At 43.7% G+C, this 15,023-nt stretch overlaps 1 protein-coding gene and 1 long non-coding RNA gene across 2 annotated transcripts in view; one reads left to right on the top strand and one right to left on the bottom strand.

The window, feature by feature from the left end:
• Window positions 1–5,815: 5,815 nt before the first annotated feature.
• On the bottom strand, window positions 5,816–11,839 carry LOC122382467. The gene is made up of 3 exons (XR_006256684.1): window positions 11,655–11,839; window positions 9,796–9,932; window positions 5,816–7,437 (listed from the first exon to the last, which is right to left on the bottom strand). It is a non-coding gene; the product is annotated as an uncharacterized LOC122382467 (long non-coding RNA).
• Window positions 10,250–15,023, top strand: part of LOC122382465 (RING finger protein 44-like) — a 34,442-nt gene continuing 29,668 nt past the window's right edge. Inside the window, exons 1-2 of the mRNA XM_043367835.1 lie at window positions 10,250–10,495; window positions 13,730–13,915. Coding sequence (XP_043223770.1) covers window positions 13,757–13,915 — 159 coding nt within the window. The 5' untranslated portion in view covers window positions 10,250–10,495; window positions 13,730–13,756. The remainder of the gene's footprint in view (window positions 10,496–13,729; window positions 13,916–15,023) is intronic.

Genomic DNA, 15,023 nt, shown 5'->3' with positions numbered 1-15,023 from the left:
GTGATGTAATGTGTGTCACTGTACAGGTGCGCGCCAGGCTGGTTGTCGTGTTTCACTTTCAAGCGTCAAACTGTGTGTAATGTACAGGTGCGTAAGTAAATGTGTGTCACTGTACAGGTGCGCGCCAGGCTGGTTGTCGTGTTTCACTTTCAAACGTCAAACTGTGTGTAAATAATGCAAATAATAAACATACATGTTTGTGGACAGTTTTATTGACAAGTAAATGTCGCGTACCACAGCGCACAGCTGAAACAATTTCCAGATTATCATACTTCCATGACAGCTATAACTCAAGAAGTGTTTCATCAGACAGTGAAGATATTAACATATCAAACAGTTCGCAAACCAGTTTAGGACAAAATGCACAGTTTCCCGCGATAGTACTCCGGGCGTTGGTGAGAAAAACACAGACAATGCTACTGACTTACTTCAATTGACAACTACGCAAACGTTGCATCTAACAGGGTGACACCACTAATAACGCGCAGTTTGCTACCCGGCTTAAGAGGACATGTTGCTAAGTTTCTCGTGGCTTATGATAGGGCTCTGGGCGGTGGTGAGGAAGGCACAGACACGAACTATATTGTCTATCATATTCCTATACTGGTGGGGTATGCCATCTAAAATGGTGTAATACTTCAGCCGCTGAATCGCGCGCTCAACGTGCACGCGGGCTTCGGCAACTTCCCTGTTGTGCATCACCTCTTGCTTGGTGAACTGAGGCTGAAATAGATACGCAGGTGTGTTGACGGTGACGCCATCAGGTACAATGTCCTTGATAGGAAAACCTTTGTCAGCCAGGATAAGGTCGCCTGTGGTTAGCTGCTCCAACAGGCCGCTAGTCTCCACGATGTGCTTGTCAGAGGCATTGCCGCCGTAAACGTCACTGACAAAGTTCACAGTGCCATTGGGTGCCACCCCAACCATGACCTTGAAGGTGTTGGCAGCTTTGTAAGCACTGTAGGTGCTTGAGCGGCCCTCACAGCTATCAGGTCGCTGAATCCTAATTTCTGTGCAATCAAGTGTCGTCCTGCAGTGCCTGAACTTCCTGAACGATGCTGGCATAGATTGAGAATTCTTTTCTCTACTAGGCATTCCCTTCCCAAAAATAGGCTTGAACAGAGCCTCAGCGAAGATGGACACAAATGTCCTGAAGACATTTGTAACGGTGGCTACACTCTTGTTAAATCTCACGCTTAGATCTGTGTGCCCAAAGTTGTGTCGCAGTTTCATCAACACCAGGAGAATTTGGTCCTCTAATGTCATCGTTGTGACCTTGAAGGTGTGGTATGTAAAATCACACATGCTCACATATGTGACTAGGGTTTCAAACATTGCTCTGCTCAAACTAGTATAGTAAGTTACTAGCTGTTCGCTATGGCTAATCTGGTTGTAGCAGAACCTCTGCTGCTGATAAGCTGCTGCAGTTTCAAGTCGTTTGATATGCTGTTTGAGAAGCTCGTTCTCGGCAGACAACATGGCCTCACTATGCACAGGTGGTCCAAGGACAGCATCTTCCATTTCCACAGCTGCATCTTGTCTTCTGTTTCCAGGAGAAGAGTGATGGGGTCTGGTATCATCAGGCAAGTTGATCCGCTTCCCTTCATTCCATGGAAACCTCACTGGACCTGCTTTTTTGCCATTAGGGAAGTGCCACGAACAGATCCTTGTGTGTTCGGTAGGGGTGAAGTTCTCCCTCCTGCAACAGAAAAAAGGGATTACATGATGATTTAGATTAGGCATGCATGATTAGGATGACGAAAGTTACAAGCCCTTCAAGTAGAAAATATCCACAAAAACAGGTTCGTGCGATTGTTTCTGAAATGAAGCTTGTCAGTTTATTAATAATTTTCAATTTGAATGTTACAAAATGTAAATGTTTCAATGTTCATATCCAAAACATACAACAGACTTGGTAAATATATTTGTGCTATGACTACTGTTACTGCTATTTATGGAGTACCTACACACCATGCACAAGTGATTGACGATCAAGGCTCCGAGTTAACCTTGTGAATCATTCCGTAATGATGCCAAAAATAAATATTTTTCATTATCTGATATTATATACACTTTTATAGCTTTTATAGAAATAGTTAACAATAATTTGATGTTTTATTAAAAGCTAAGATGCCATATTTCCCTTGCATGATTTATGGAAAAGATTTATGATGGGATTTATGAAAGCTTGACGTGTAAAATATGCTGATTCTCAAAATTCTTACTAACCTTATCGCACGAATGTAGCGTTGACGGATCAGTTGGGCAAACTAGACCTTTGGAATCAAAATATGGAGGCATCAAAAGATTGATTCCTTATGACCATATTTGGGCATAAATGCAGACCATTTCTAACTCACCAAACACATAAAAATAAGAAAGTGTTTCAAGAAGGAGCATGCCTGATCTTGAACAGAAATGCTGGAAGTATCTCCTAAGCAAAATAATATTGCTCCTATCATAACAATTTGAATTCTATGGGTAGTGAAAGGCAATCAAGGAATTGATTCACTTTAAACAGATAATCATAATATTGATTCCCCATCAGCTGGCTAATCATTATTTTGATTCACAGGTAATGTTAACAGATAGGCAGCAATGACTTGCAAGAATACAGTATTTATCTTGATATTATTCTCATTTAGTGGTATCCTCAGCACCACAACAGATACCTATAGCATTGTTGTACTTTACCTTCACTACATTTGATAACAATTCACAATTTTTAAATGTCAAGAATACAAAAACTGAAGCAACAGGTAAAAACTATATAATAAATATAAAAGCACTACAACAATGATAATTAGGGGTTTGAAAATTTCATTTTGCCATTTTACACAAATACTGATTGTTTAGTATGCGATTCATGATACAAAAATAACATATAGTGTGATTTCCTCAAAACAGCTTTTACGTGATGGACAGTGCCTCTGTCTTTTTCCCATTCATAAGGCCAAAGGGACAATTTCTTAGTATTGAGGTAACACTTTTTGCAAACCTACCACATTTTTCTACCTTTTTATAGAAAAATCTCACCGTCATGGGCCTTTTTTCAACCGTAACGATACATTTGAAGTCAAAAGTGTACCCAAATGAATCAAAAAATTGATTCTATGCCCATATTTGGTCATGGCTCCTCCCACCAGAATCAAATTATTGATGCCTCCATATTTTGATTCCAAAAGTCTAGTTTGCCCAACTGGGATCAGTTTGTTGCTGGGAAACCTGTAGAACGCATATTTGTTTTTGTCCCCTGACCGGTTCGTACAGCCTGGGACACAGCAATTCACCATCTCGATGTTCAAAGCTTAAAACAAGCGTGCGTCTTGTGATAGCTGACCTGAGGTCTGAGAAACACAATATATCTAATTAATAACCCACTCCAATTCACTACCTATTCACAGCTAGTACATTTGCCCATTGGTGCCCGTGTTATAAACGTAATGGCGCAATGTCTATTCTGCGCCAAAATCGCACAAGTTTTTTTAATTTAGCAGCCATGCAAAAAAATCATGTTTTTTGTGCAAATCAATGAATATAAATGCATTTAAGTCGACCAAAATGACAACTTAATACCATTTCCATTATTGAAACATGACATAACATCGGTAAACGTCCCCAAATTCTTGCATTTTAGTTATGAATCGTTTGGCCTATCTCTACAACATTAGCGCAGTCAGCTGTTGGAACCGTGACGTCATCACTTAACAGCCCTATAAACCGACCCCCACCAAACACGATTTGGTAGCACTGTAATGAGGCCTGCTGGGCGTGAAGTTTTCCCTTCACCATAGGGTTTACACACAAACTGGTCAAAGTTTGAGCCAGGATATACTAGTCTAAAAATGCAAAAAACGAACAAATTTTGGCATCAATAGATTCAGCATTTCATCGTGTGCCTCAAACCGTCCATCATTTGGCCTCAAAGGAGGTAAAAATTGTTCAAAATCGAAGTTGAAAAGATGCTTTCTGAGCACATAATCTGGTAGCAATCACGTGACCTGCTATAAGCAGCCTATCGATAATTTACAAACATAATTATTAATATGCTGCTTTAAACAACATTAACCATACATTTTGAGCTTTCAGTACTTCAAATAAGGTCAAAACATCGCAAAACACAAAAGTTAATAAAATAGTCACGTGGGTGTCGGGAAATGTCACAGGTGCGTCAAATTTGTGACTGGGGCTTTACTTTCAAACATCGGATCTACCTGTTTCTTATAGGTATCTTGGTATAAACATAGTACCAATATGTTAAATAGTTTGAAATACTTTTTAGCGAATTATGCACTTCTGGCACCGGTTTTGAAAAGAAAATGGAAAATAATAATGTCAAAATAAAAACCAACGATATCTTCATATTTCAAGAAGGTGGCACTTTTCCTTTAAATGGATTTCAAATCCAGGTGCAATCCACCAAAAAGGAATGCAATCAGGATTTTGCAATCCTGCAATCACAATCCTACCGATGCCTGTTTGTATGTTTGTATTGTGAAAACTGGCGTTGTGAAGTCTGATGAAAACTGGCGAGTGGCGCGTACGTAAGTGTGTGCCGGTAATTTTCAAGGTGCGTGGAAATGCATAGGTGATGCATAGAGTGTGATGTTTGTATAGCGCTAGATGCTGCGGTGAGACGTGTTACTCAGCATACTGAGCCTGACGTGCTGACGCTTGGCCAAGCACCAGTTGGCAGCCCTTAGAAAAGGCTTCGCCAACGCACGTGTTCGAGACACGTGCAAACTGTCACTGGAAGCCCATACAGGGCACATCCAGCGCCGGTTAAATCTGTGTTAAAATCTAATGATCGATTGTGGGCCCCGCGAGGGGGCCCGAAGGAGGAAAAAGAAGAAAATAGACAGGAAAGGATAAAAGAGGATAGAACAGGTAAGCCAAAAGGAAGGAGTGAAGGTAATTTCAATCAGGAAGTCTGCAGCCAAGGGAGGCCGGTTGGTGGTGGGGCTTGACAAAAGATGACATGATTGTACAATGGCAGCGTCGGACGTCCGGGCTTGGTCGGCTGCCCGCGGTTGACGATCGCGACATCACGATTACATAGCAGATACACGAAGCGCCGAAGAGAATCATCGCCATGGGGATCACGCAATTTCCTAACACATGAAGTCAATTTCGAACCAGCCGATACATTAAACAGTACAAAACTCAACTTCGAGACAGGACCAGACAAAGTGCAACATCAGGATTAGACACAGGAACAAGATTTAGCGATTGCTCTCTGGCTTGGAGCAGACTGGTCAGCGGTTGCTGATAACGCGCACCCAATGTTCACATTAACAATGCTGTTCATCGTTTTAGCAACGCTTTCGGCGAGCTGTCGAAGGGCGGCGGTCACAGAGCGAGGGAAGCCCATCGGTTCACAGCCATGACCCCCGCGTCTTCGGGTCAGAGGCGGGACAAGACCGAGTGCACCATGTGTCCAGATTCAAGCTGATTGGAATGTGGTGACTTTGTACTGCACAGCTTTGAAGAATCGTTGACCCCCAACAATACTAGCCTTCCGCTTATTCCATCATCATCATCCCGCACCGGGCGAGGACGGATGGCGGCGCCTTCTTGCACATCGCCGGTCCCCGCCGCCGGTCAACAAGTCCAACACGGTACTGAAGCAACACTCCGCATCTAGTATTCGCATGGTGGGGGGCGTAGTACCTGGCCAGTGACGTCTTTGTACTTGGCACAAGAAAGACTGCGGGACTCACCCACCAATCGTTTGCCGAAATTTGGTCGAGGGAGGCCATCGCTATTCCCGCTTGTCGCATGAGCTGCGGGCCTTCCCATACTGGACGTAACAACATGAAGTGGCGACAACACGGCCAGGTACTACCGGACAAAGGCACCTCGCATCTGAACGCGCACTCTTCCCTACCGCACAAAGCCGCCAAACAGACAACCTTGGGGGTTCGCGACGCGGTCCGCCCAACGATAGCTCGCCGAAACGGTTAAAACCTACCACAATAATAAAAATAAATCTTCACAGACGCGATATATACAAGGTAAAAAGGCGCACGTGTGGCAAAGTTCCTTGACTAGAGCTTGCGCATCACAAGAACCAGAAACTTGCCACTGGCGTGGACGCCTCCGCCGCTATCAGCCAATACCGTGAGGATTCTATCGACACACTCGACAACAGAGATACGGGGGAGATGGGTGGCCTGAGAGCTGGCTGGCAGATTCCCGTCGCTCAGTCACCGGGCATCGCGAGGACCGGCCAACGCCAACAGCTGTGGCGAACCGGACCAGCCGGCTGGCGCCTATCACCAGCGTGCGCTGCCGAATCCCGCTCTGGCCCAGTAAAAACCAAACGCCAGCGGCGTCTCCATAGGGGAACAGGGGATCGACACTGACCCCGACAGGCGTTAGACAGCCACACAATCAAATATACCGACGCAACACTAACAGGCACACGGCCAAAACCGAATACAGGATACCAATGACTAACCGAATTTGGTCTGCTGCTGATGCTGTCGAGTGTGATAAAGATCGATGAATATTTATCACTGGTATCACTAATTGCTGAAACAAGCGCATAGTCTTAACTTAAGTGTTGGCCTATACTGAACTCTCACACTGAACGAAGCACATTTTACGCTAACTGAATGAAGACTACACAGAGAATACGATAACGACCGAATCAATTTCTGAACAGTAAAAGGACTAATGATATGGGCCGGAAACAATCAATTACCAAAATGCCGGAAGAAGCGACTATTTTGAGCATCGTAAAACACATCACAGAAACCTTGACAAACGCGCCTGTCAAGTCGCACGCACACCCACCCACACATCCACCCATTCCTCCCAACCATCCCTCTTCATGCATTCAGTCATAACCTCTTCCACGGGCGTGTGGAAGCAAGACGGAAACCACCAGACTGCCCCAGCACAGCCAAGAGCCGTGTGTCCGAGTGTGCTTCGGCACTCTTCGTTCCATGAGTCTCTGATGAAAGCGTAAGAGGCCACTTGCCGAGCGGCGGCACGGCCTCAGGCACAGGCTTGCAGCAGCACCTTCAGCCGAGACGCATCGTGCAGGCCGTCACCGACAGCGGCTGAGATCTGTGGTGCCCAGTGAGTGGGCGGCCGTGGCAAATGCTGCGGCTCCGGAGGCTCGCTGAACTTGGCACCGGCGAACGGCGACTCCCAGCCACCTTCGGACCGCACCGGACTCGACGGCGCGGACGCGGCGCGCTCCGGCGCGATCGGCTTGAACGTCGCCTCCGGATGGGCCACAGTGCCGGGTGGTGTGCGTCGCGCGCGCGTCTTTGGACGCGGCGGCGTCACAAACGCCTGCAGCGACGGGCTGTGCCTCTTCAGTGAAGGCTGCACAACCCTAGGCTGACTGCGAACCACCGAACTTCTGCCCCACGTTTGAACCATGATAAAGCTCTATTTGTACTTTAGCAGCTCAATCGTGTCGACCTGAAAAGTGAATAGCATATCTCAAAATTTTTTTTTGGCAACATACCTACCTTAAATCGTGTCTCATGCTCAACTTTCAATAAAACATCTGATTAGGTTACCTTTCCTGTGGCACATGCAAAACTTATCTCCAATGATACTCTTTTTTATCTAAGATGGTGTGGACAGGCTCATTAATAAAGCTATAGTCTGTTCCATATCAAGCTTGCAGTCGGAGTTTCTTCGGCAGATCGCTCCTCCGCTCAAGAATTTGCGCCTCAAAATGTAAGAGCTGTATATACAGAATTCACGCACTGCTTTCAGCAGGGCACTTCGGCTGCAAACTTGAAACGGAACAGAGTATAGGAGCTTCAAGTTCTAATTGCATCTTTGAAAGAAACTAATATGGTCTTGTGCATGAAATATGCATGCTTATGCTTAGCTCAGTGGGAGCAACCTAGTGGAGTTTGATGAAATAATGAAATGAATGCATGAGTCATGAATTCATAAATTTTGTGTCACAATGAGATAGGTATGTAGGCACAATGAAGTTATATCCTTTTACATCAACGACTTAACATATTTTTGTTTCAATATTTATAATGAACATTGGAAATGGTAAAGAAATGTATGCAACTTAAAAAGTTAAAACCCTGGAAAAAAAGCTATGACCAGTTGCAATGGGAGCATACTATTTGGTTTGTTTGCATGTTTTTTTAAGCCTTGTGGTTGAGCAACACATTGACATAATAATCCTGATCAGAATCTGTCTGACATAATAATACATTTTACAACATTGGAGTCTGGAGATGTTTTGATATGTAATGTGTAGTGTGTATACTTATAACTTAACATCAAAGTTCAACTGATCTTAGTTGTCTTATTGTTCCACTTCCATGTCTTGTGAAATCCAAGGGTAACTTTTTCTTCATAAGGTAGGCATGCTTAGCTTTAGCATGTAGAATTAAGCTGAGTCCTGACATGGGTGACTTAACTTTACACAAATGATACCAGCCTGATCAAATCAAGTTACCAATAAATAGCTCATCACTAGTTCAGGAATATTGAACTGTTGAATCACATTCCTATTCTGAAAGTCTTTGTGCACTGAAACAGTTCTGCCATGACATACATGCCATTCAATCTTAGTGCTAACACTACAAATAAGCACAAAAATGTTTAGCAGAATAGCAAAATAGCATGAACTAACTGTTATAACACCTTATTTTCAAAGTTAAGTTGATAAATGAATATTTTACTTTGGCCCTAGCATTTTTATTCAGGAAATCATACTAATATTGAATATTTAGACATTTCAATGAGATTTTTGATGTTAAAGGCATTATATCAATATATATCAAAACCAATCTAAACCAATATAGAATTTTAATACTTTAATTTGGTTCATAAATAAGTAGCTCCATGACACACATAATAGGTTCAAAGTTACTCTGAGGTGATCAAACCCAACACATCTGTCATTTGATAATCCTCAGCATGTGTTCATACCAAGGTATCTTTTAACTTGTGTAGAATGATACGGAATACAAATAATGTAATAGAACTTATTTTGTGAGAGTATTTATCAATTAATTCACCTACACTGCTGTCTACATGATACACAAATAATGAATATGCAAAATACATAGTGAAATTGGGTTATCGCACCAACCTATTTGAATACTTCCCCTAAAAAATCTCAGTATTTTAATATTTCTAATCATATCTTCTTTAAAGGAAATAGTTCACTTTTAACATGGGGTTTGGAACTGGAATAGCAGTTTTGTTGCTTGCGCTGAGACTAGCACAAATCAGAAGCTTTTACGGCCCAACGATCACCCTAGACGAAGATATTCCATTTTTCGTTCCGAAAAGAGTGCCTTGCAGAGGAATGCAGTCACCTCATCGTCAGCCAATCAGTATGCTGCTTACAGCCGATGGGTTTGTCCTACGCAATATGATTGGTCAACGCGTAATAAGCTTCCGCTTCAAACCTTATTTTATATAGAATATAATTCTTCTTATACTAAAATATAGAAAATAATCCTTTTTACAAAAACGTTTTGTTTTATTTTCTGATCATTTTGAGCATAAAAAAACATAAATCCATAGCAAAATACTAATTTCAGGAAAGTGAACTATTTCCTTTAAGCATGATTTATGGGATCCTCAAAAACAACTATGCTTAAAGAATGAATCTTACATCCATAAGAGCAGCAAACATGCTCGCATATTGATATGACTAATTAAAACTGCATCAACCGCTATCCAGCTGGGAGAACAAAGAAAACATGTCGGCCATCAAATCATGGGAATAAATCGTTGCAACGCAATGATATCATACATAAATCTCAAACAAGACAGATAGAGTATACTTACAAATAATTCACTCGCCCACACACTCTGAAATATCACAAATGATCACACAAAGCCGTGGCTTTACGCTAACTCCAAACACGTCCCCTCCTCTCCAGCGTCATTTTCCGTCTGGCGCAATAGTCACTTGAAAGTAGTTTCTGAAAAGCGGCACACAGTACTCAGAAGGTGATTGGTCTAGAATACCAGCTACGCTGCGTCATTCTGACGTCATAGATTTCCCACCAATGGTGGTCTTACAGCTGAACTATTTTCTTTCGTATGTGTACTATTTCATAATTTTCCATTTCGAGGTAATATTTTACTAAGAAATATTAAGTTCCTTGTCTATGTGCATTATCCAATAATGCTAAAAATATTTTCAAAATGTCAATGATGATTTTAGTGGAAAAAAATAGAATATGTGGCTTCGATGTATTGTTTACAATCAGCTGAACCATCAGGGGTGCCGAGCAGTGGCGCAGTCCGTCGTCGTGGACGTGTGGAACTGGTGGTGCTGGTGCTGGGTGCTGGCTGGTGCTGGCCAGTGCTGGCCGCTGGGACGAGCTGTGTGGTGGTTAGTGGGTGATATTTTGGGGATAAGGTGGCGTCGATTCCCGCTGGCATTTGAAACAAAGAATACTGAAGCTTCACATTGGACAAGACGGTCCTTTGTGATTCCGGGCCAGTCAGTTCGACTCCAATTTTGAAAAATCATCAAAAGGTAGGTAGGCCAGATTGGATCAGATCACAGTGTATAATGCACGGTCAGATGACTTTTCAGGTGTTCGTGCTGCTGGCCGATTTTCCGTTCCTACTGGCAATGGGGTCAGTCAGTCTCAGTCTCAGTCTCGGTCTGTTTGTATTGCTGTGTTTCATAGCACAAGTCTGAAATCAAATTTTAACTATCTGTCTTTTGCTATCTTTTTATGACTGTCTCTTGTTTCATGCTAACAACCATTCTTTTAGTATTGAAGTGGATTGTAGAATGAACATTGAAAGCTGAAAGGGTTTTATGGCAATGGACAAGCAAGAGCATTGGCCTTAGGTATAGCAGAATATCAGTATTTCACTTGCAATGTTGGCAATAAAATAAATTGGTGATAAAGATTAAGAGGGTAGAGGGTAAGATGGTAACAAGACAATTGCACATTAACCTGCAAAAAGGTGTTTTGGAATGGGTACCACTGCGGCACTGCCGCCACCCCACCAGCACAGGAACTTTCCAGCCGCAGGCATACTTCAACTTCTTTGGGTGATAAGGTAGGCATTGGCATAGGCCTAGAATAGTATAGGTGCCAATCATTTTTTGGTAATAGGTCAGTGTTGTATTTGCATAGATCGTCATGTGAGGTCCATGTTTAAAACTTAAGTTTGATTGCTGGCAAATTTAATGTCTGCAAAAGGAAACTGAAAAGGTTCTTTTGATTATTGATGGTAGGTACTAAGCCCTTATAAGGATTGGAACACATCAAATTTCTGATAAGGTGGTTTTAACCAAATTTTAATAGTGATGGAACAAATTGGATGATGGAAGGAACTCATTGTTACCATTCTTAATTCAATTTTTCTTTAACATACAAGTTAGGAAGGTACAGACTTAATGCATCAATCAATATTCCTGCTTTAAAAAATAAAGTATGAAAATCATTTATCATATAAACTGTATAATAGTTACAAGTTAACAATGCCAACTATATAGTGTAATACACATTGTACATATGTAAATGTGTAATGCTTAAATGAATAATATGAATCATCAGAAAGTATGTGTCTAAAAGCTCAAAGCAGGTTCACCCTGCCCTGTGAATACAAATTCACCAAGAACAAGTATTTTGTATTAATTTATGCAATGAAATGGAATTAGTCTGAATTAGGCTTACCTTTACTGAAATTTATGCCACCACAATATTTCTCCATCCATCCATTTTGTGAGTGTTATCTTTGAAACTTGCACTAAGAAAGTTTTAAGTTTAGATTGGTTTGATGACTCGAAATACATGCAGATTGTTTTGGAAGACTCGAAATACATGCAATTTTGTTTAACAATCAATTCAATAAACCTCACTCCTAGCAGGATTTCGAAGACACGTGGCGTTGCTCTACCTGCGCACTCCTGGTCGGTTTCGACTCCGACTCCGGGTCAGGTCAATGCACCTCTACAGCCGTGCCATCGTTCCTCTCCTGTACGGGGGGGGGGGGGGGTAGGTGATGTAACTCCATTATGTGATGGGTTTCGTTGCTGGACGCCTCGCCATTTGTTGAAGCCCGCGGAAGCTCCCAGTTACCTGCGAAAAGCGATCATTCCTTGGCGATTCTCTGATTAAAGGGACAGTATCATCGAAAAAAAAATCCATGTATGGAGCTGATTTTTTTTTTACTAGCATTTCTTATTTTTCTGAATCAGAAAAACATAGTTTGAGGACCGAACTCGGTGAAAAATATTGCAACCACACTTCATTTTCATGATTCATTTTCATGAGCGAACCACCACTATACAAGCATGGCCGCCAGTTTGGAAGCATGCAAAATTACTACAGAACTGGCGCAGATAATACATTATTGACGCTACGCTTACGCGGTCGTTCTTCTGATTGAGTTGTCCTTAGGGAGAGGTAGCCTTAGGTATTGCCTATAAAAATATAACGTGACAATTGGAGGGAGTGACAACTGGACGTGACAATTGACAATGGGAGAAAATATCACGTGACAATCACGTGATAAACGTCATACATTGGAGGGAGATTGTGATTCCAGCTGGAGGAATTCCTTTGTTGAGCCGCTAGAATCCGAAGGAAACAGCGGAAATTGCCTGCGACTATTTAATGAATTTAACGGTGATGAATAAGTGCGAAAAACGTTTTGGCTTTATAAAATTTGATGAAATGACCAGGGTAAAAGTTTTATTACTGGCGGTCAATTCAAAACGGCGCAAACATTTAAACAGTGAAGATAGTGAAGCACGATTCAAAGTGTGGTACACCTTTCGTACTTTGAGCGGCGATAGCGGGATAACGGTGTGGAGCTTCGAGGATCGGTCTTCAGTTCCCGGACCAGAAAGGTGGGGCCTATGCAATGTCAAATTTCATCAAAATGGTGATACTGTCCCTTTAAGAATGACCCGATGCTAGGTCAAGAGGCTATACGACCAGCTTAGATAATGAATAAAGAGTTCATCGCCGGTTTCGTCAGACAAGCCTTCAATGAACCTTTGGAGATAAGGCATAACTTTGAACTATAATGTTTTGATGAATGGGTAAATCCGATGGATCCCAATCAATTAGTTAAAGGTCAGGCCACTGACCTGAGTTGATCCCTGGTTACTGTATACCTTAATTTCTAGCGAGATAAAATGAAATAAATTAAAATATGCTTCAGGTCATTAGGTTACCTCGCTCTTTATTTTTGCAAACACCAGTGAATTCTTCTCGTCAATAATAGTTCCGACGGCGCTGCTGACACGATTTTTGCTTCTTTTCATGGGTTTGTGACTGGGCAAATGCGTGCAAAATACACTCCACACTTTACAGAAGATACGAAGGAACATGCTTCTTGTCAGCGTACCTACCTAAGTTACATTTCACCAGCTGCCATGGAAGTTCGAACTCATCAATGTGTGGGGAAAATGCCGTCTTTCTCACTCTAAAAATCCTTGATCTGCCATGAATAAATCAAAAACTGAACAAATATCTCTTTGTATTTGCGAGCTCCTTAGAAAGGAACTGTTTAATTGCGAATCACTGAGGCGCTTATGTTAAAACGACAATTTGGAAACTATTTGGACTGGTTCTGCTGCCGAAGGCGGTGGGAGCTGAGAGCTGGGTGCTGTGTCCGTGCCCTGCTCTGCAGCTAGCAGTGAGACGCGGTGCCCGGCGGGCCGCCCCGCGCCGGTCGGTGTCGGGGGTGCGTCAGGGCGCGTGCGCCGGCTGATAGCGGCCGGCCGTGTGTGTGCCGACAGGAGCGCTGTGTGCCGGCCCCGCCTGCGATGCCAGTGGCCACGTCCGAGCAGGGCCGCCACCATGGTGATAAGCCGGTGATGTCTGTGCCCTCCTCGTCTGCGCCCGTCCTCTTCGGAGCCGAGTGCGGCCAGGCCGGCGCCGCCGCCCAGACCTCGCCGCCGCTCAACATCAACGTCCTCCACCAGGTCAGTCGCCCGGCGGGGACCGGGGTGGGCCCTCTGACCCGAAAATTACCGAACGCTCTGACCGCCTCAGGCGAAACACGCATGTAGTCCTCTATGGCAGTCCTCTGCGCCGCCGGTGTGAGACTGTTGGGAACACGGCCGTTTCGTTCCCGTGTGTGATGTGTCGCCATGTGAGACTGGTTGGCCACGGTGAGCTGTGTCACATGCGTTGGGTTTGGTTACAGTGTATTGTGTCACATGTGTGCGGTTAGTTTGCGACAGTACGCCATGTCGACTGCGTGTGGCTGGTTGGCCACATTGCACTGTTTTTAGCAAGCGGTGCTAAGCTGTGCCACAGAGTGTGCTTAGTGCCATGTGAGCGTTGTGACACATTGTCACAGTGTGTTGTGTCCTATGCGTAAAACCGTGCCAGTATGCTGCTCTGTCTGTGTGCTGCTGTATCACAATGTATTGTGTCGACTATGAAGGACTTCGCTAGTGTGCTGCGCCGTCCGTGTGACGCCAAGCCACAGTGTGCTCTATCTCAGTGTGTTGTGTCGTCACGTGTGAGGGTGTACCACAGTGTGCACTGTGCTGTGTTTCATACGTAGACGTGTGCCAGTGTGCTGTGTCATCCTTGTGTTCTTTATATCAGTGTGCTCTTTAGTCTTTTGACTATATCTGTGCGCTATACTGTGCTGTCTGTGTTGGGCACTGCCACACGCTGCCGAGGCTGGCTGTACGGTGTACTGTGAGAGCAATGTGAGACTGTAACGCAGTGTTTTGTGTCGAATTTTTGGGACTGTGCCGTCTGTGTAGAGCTGCGCCATGATGTGCTGTGTACCACATCGTGCTATGAGGGCAGTGTTCTGTGAGAGCAGTGTGTTCTATTGTACCGCGGTGTTCTGTGAGAGCAGTGAGCGACTGGTTGGCACACGGTGCGGTGTTGGAAGTTTAACGTTGTTTGACGCGGTGTGTTGTGTCGCCCTCATCGGCCCGTTACCGTTAGTGACGAGCTGTTGCCTGCTGTTGTTACTATTGGGCTGTTACCTTGCCGTCAATATGTTGCCCTCGCTGTGGGCTACTGCTTGCTGTCTGTGCCTGCGTGCAGGCTACCTGTTGCCTGCGT

Source organism: Amphibalanus amphitrite, unplaced genomic scaffold, assembly GCF_019059575.1.
Source record: "Amphibalanus amphitrite isolate SeventyFive unplaced genomic scaffold, NRLGWU_Aamphi_draft 000140F_arrow, whole genome shotgun sequence".
In the NCBI taxonomy this organism is placed as follows: domain Eukaryota; kingdom Metazoa; phylum Arthropoda; class Thecostraca; order Balanomorpha; family Balanidae; genus Amphibalanus; species Amphibalanus amphitrite.
This window is presented reverse-complemented; position numbering and strand designations above follow the sequence as displayed.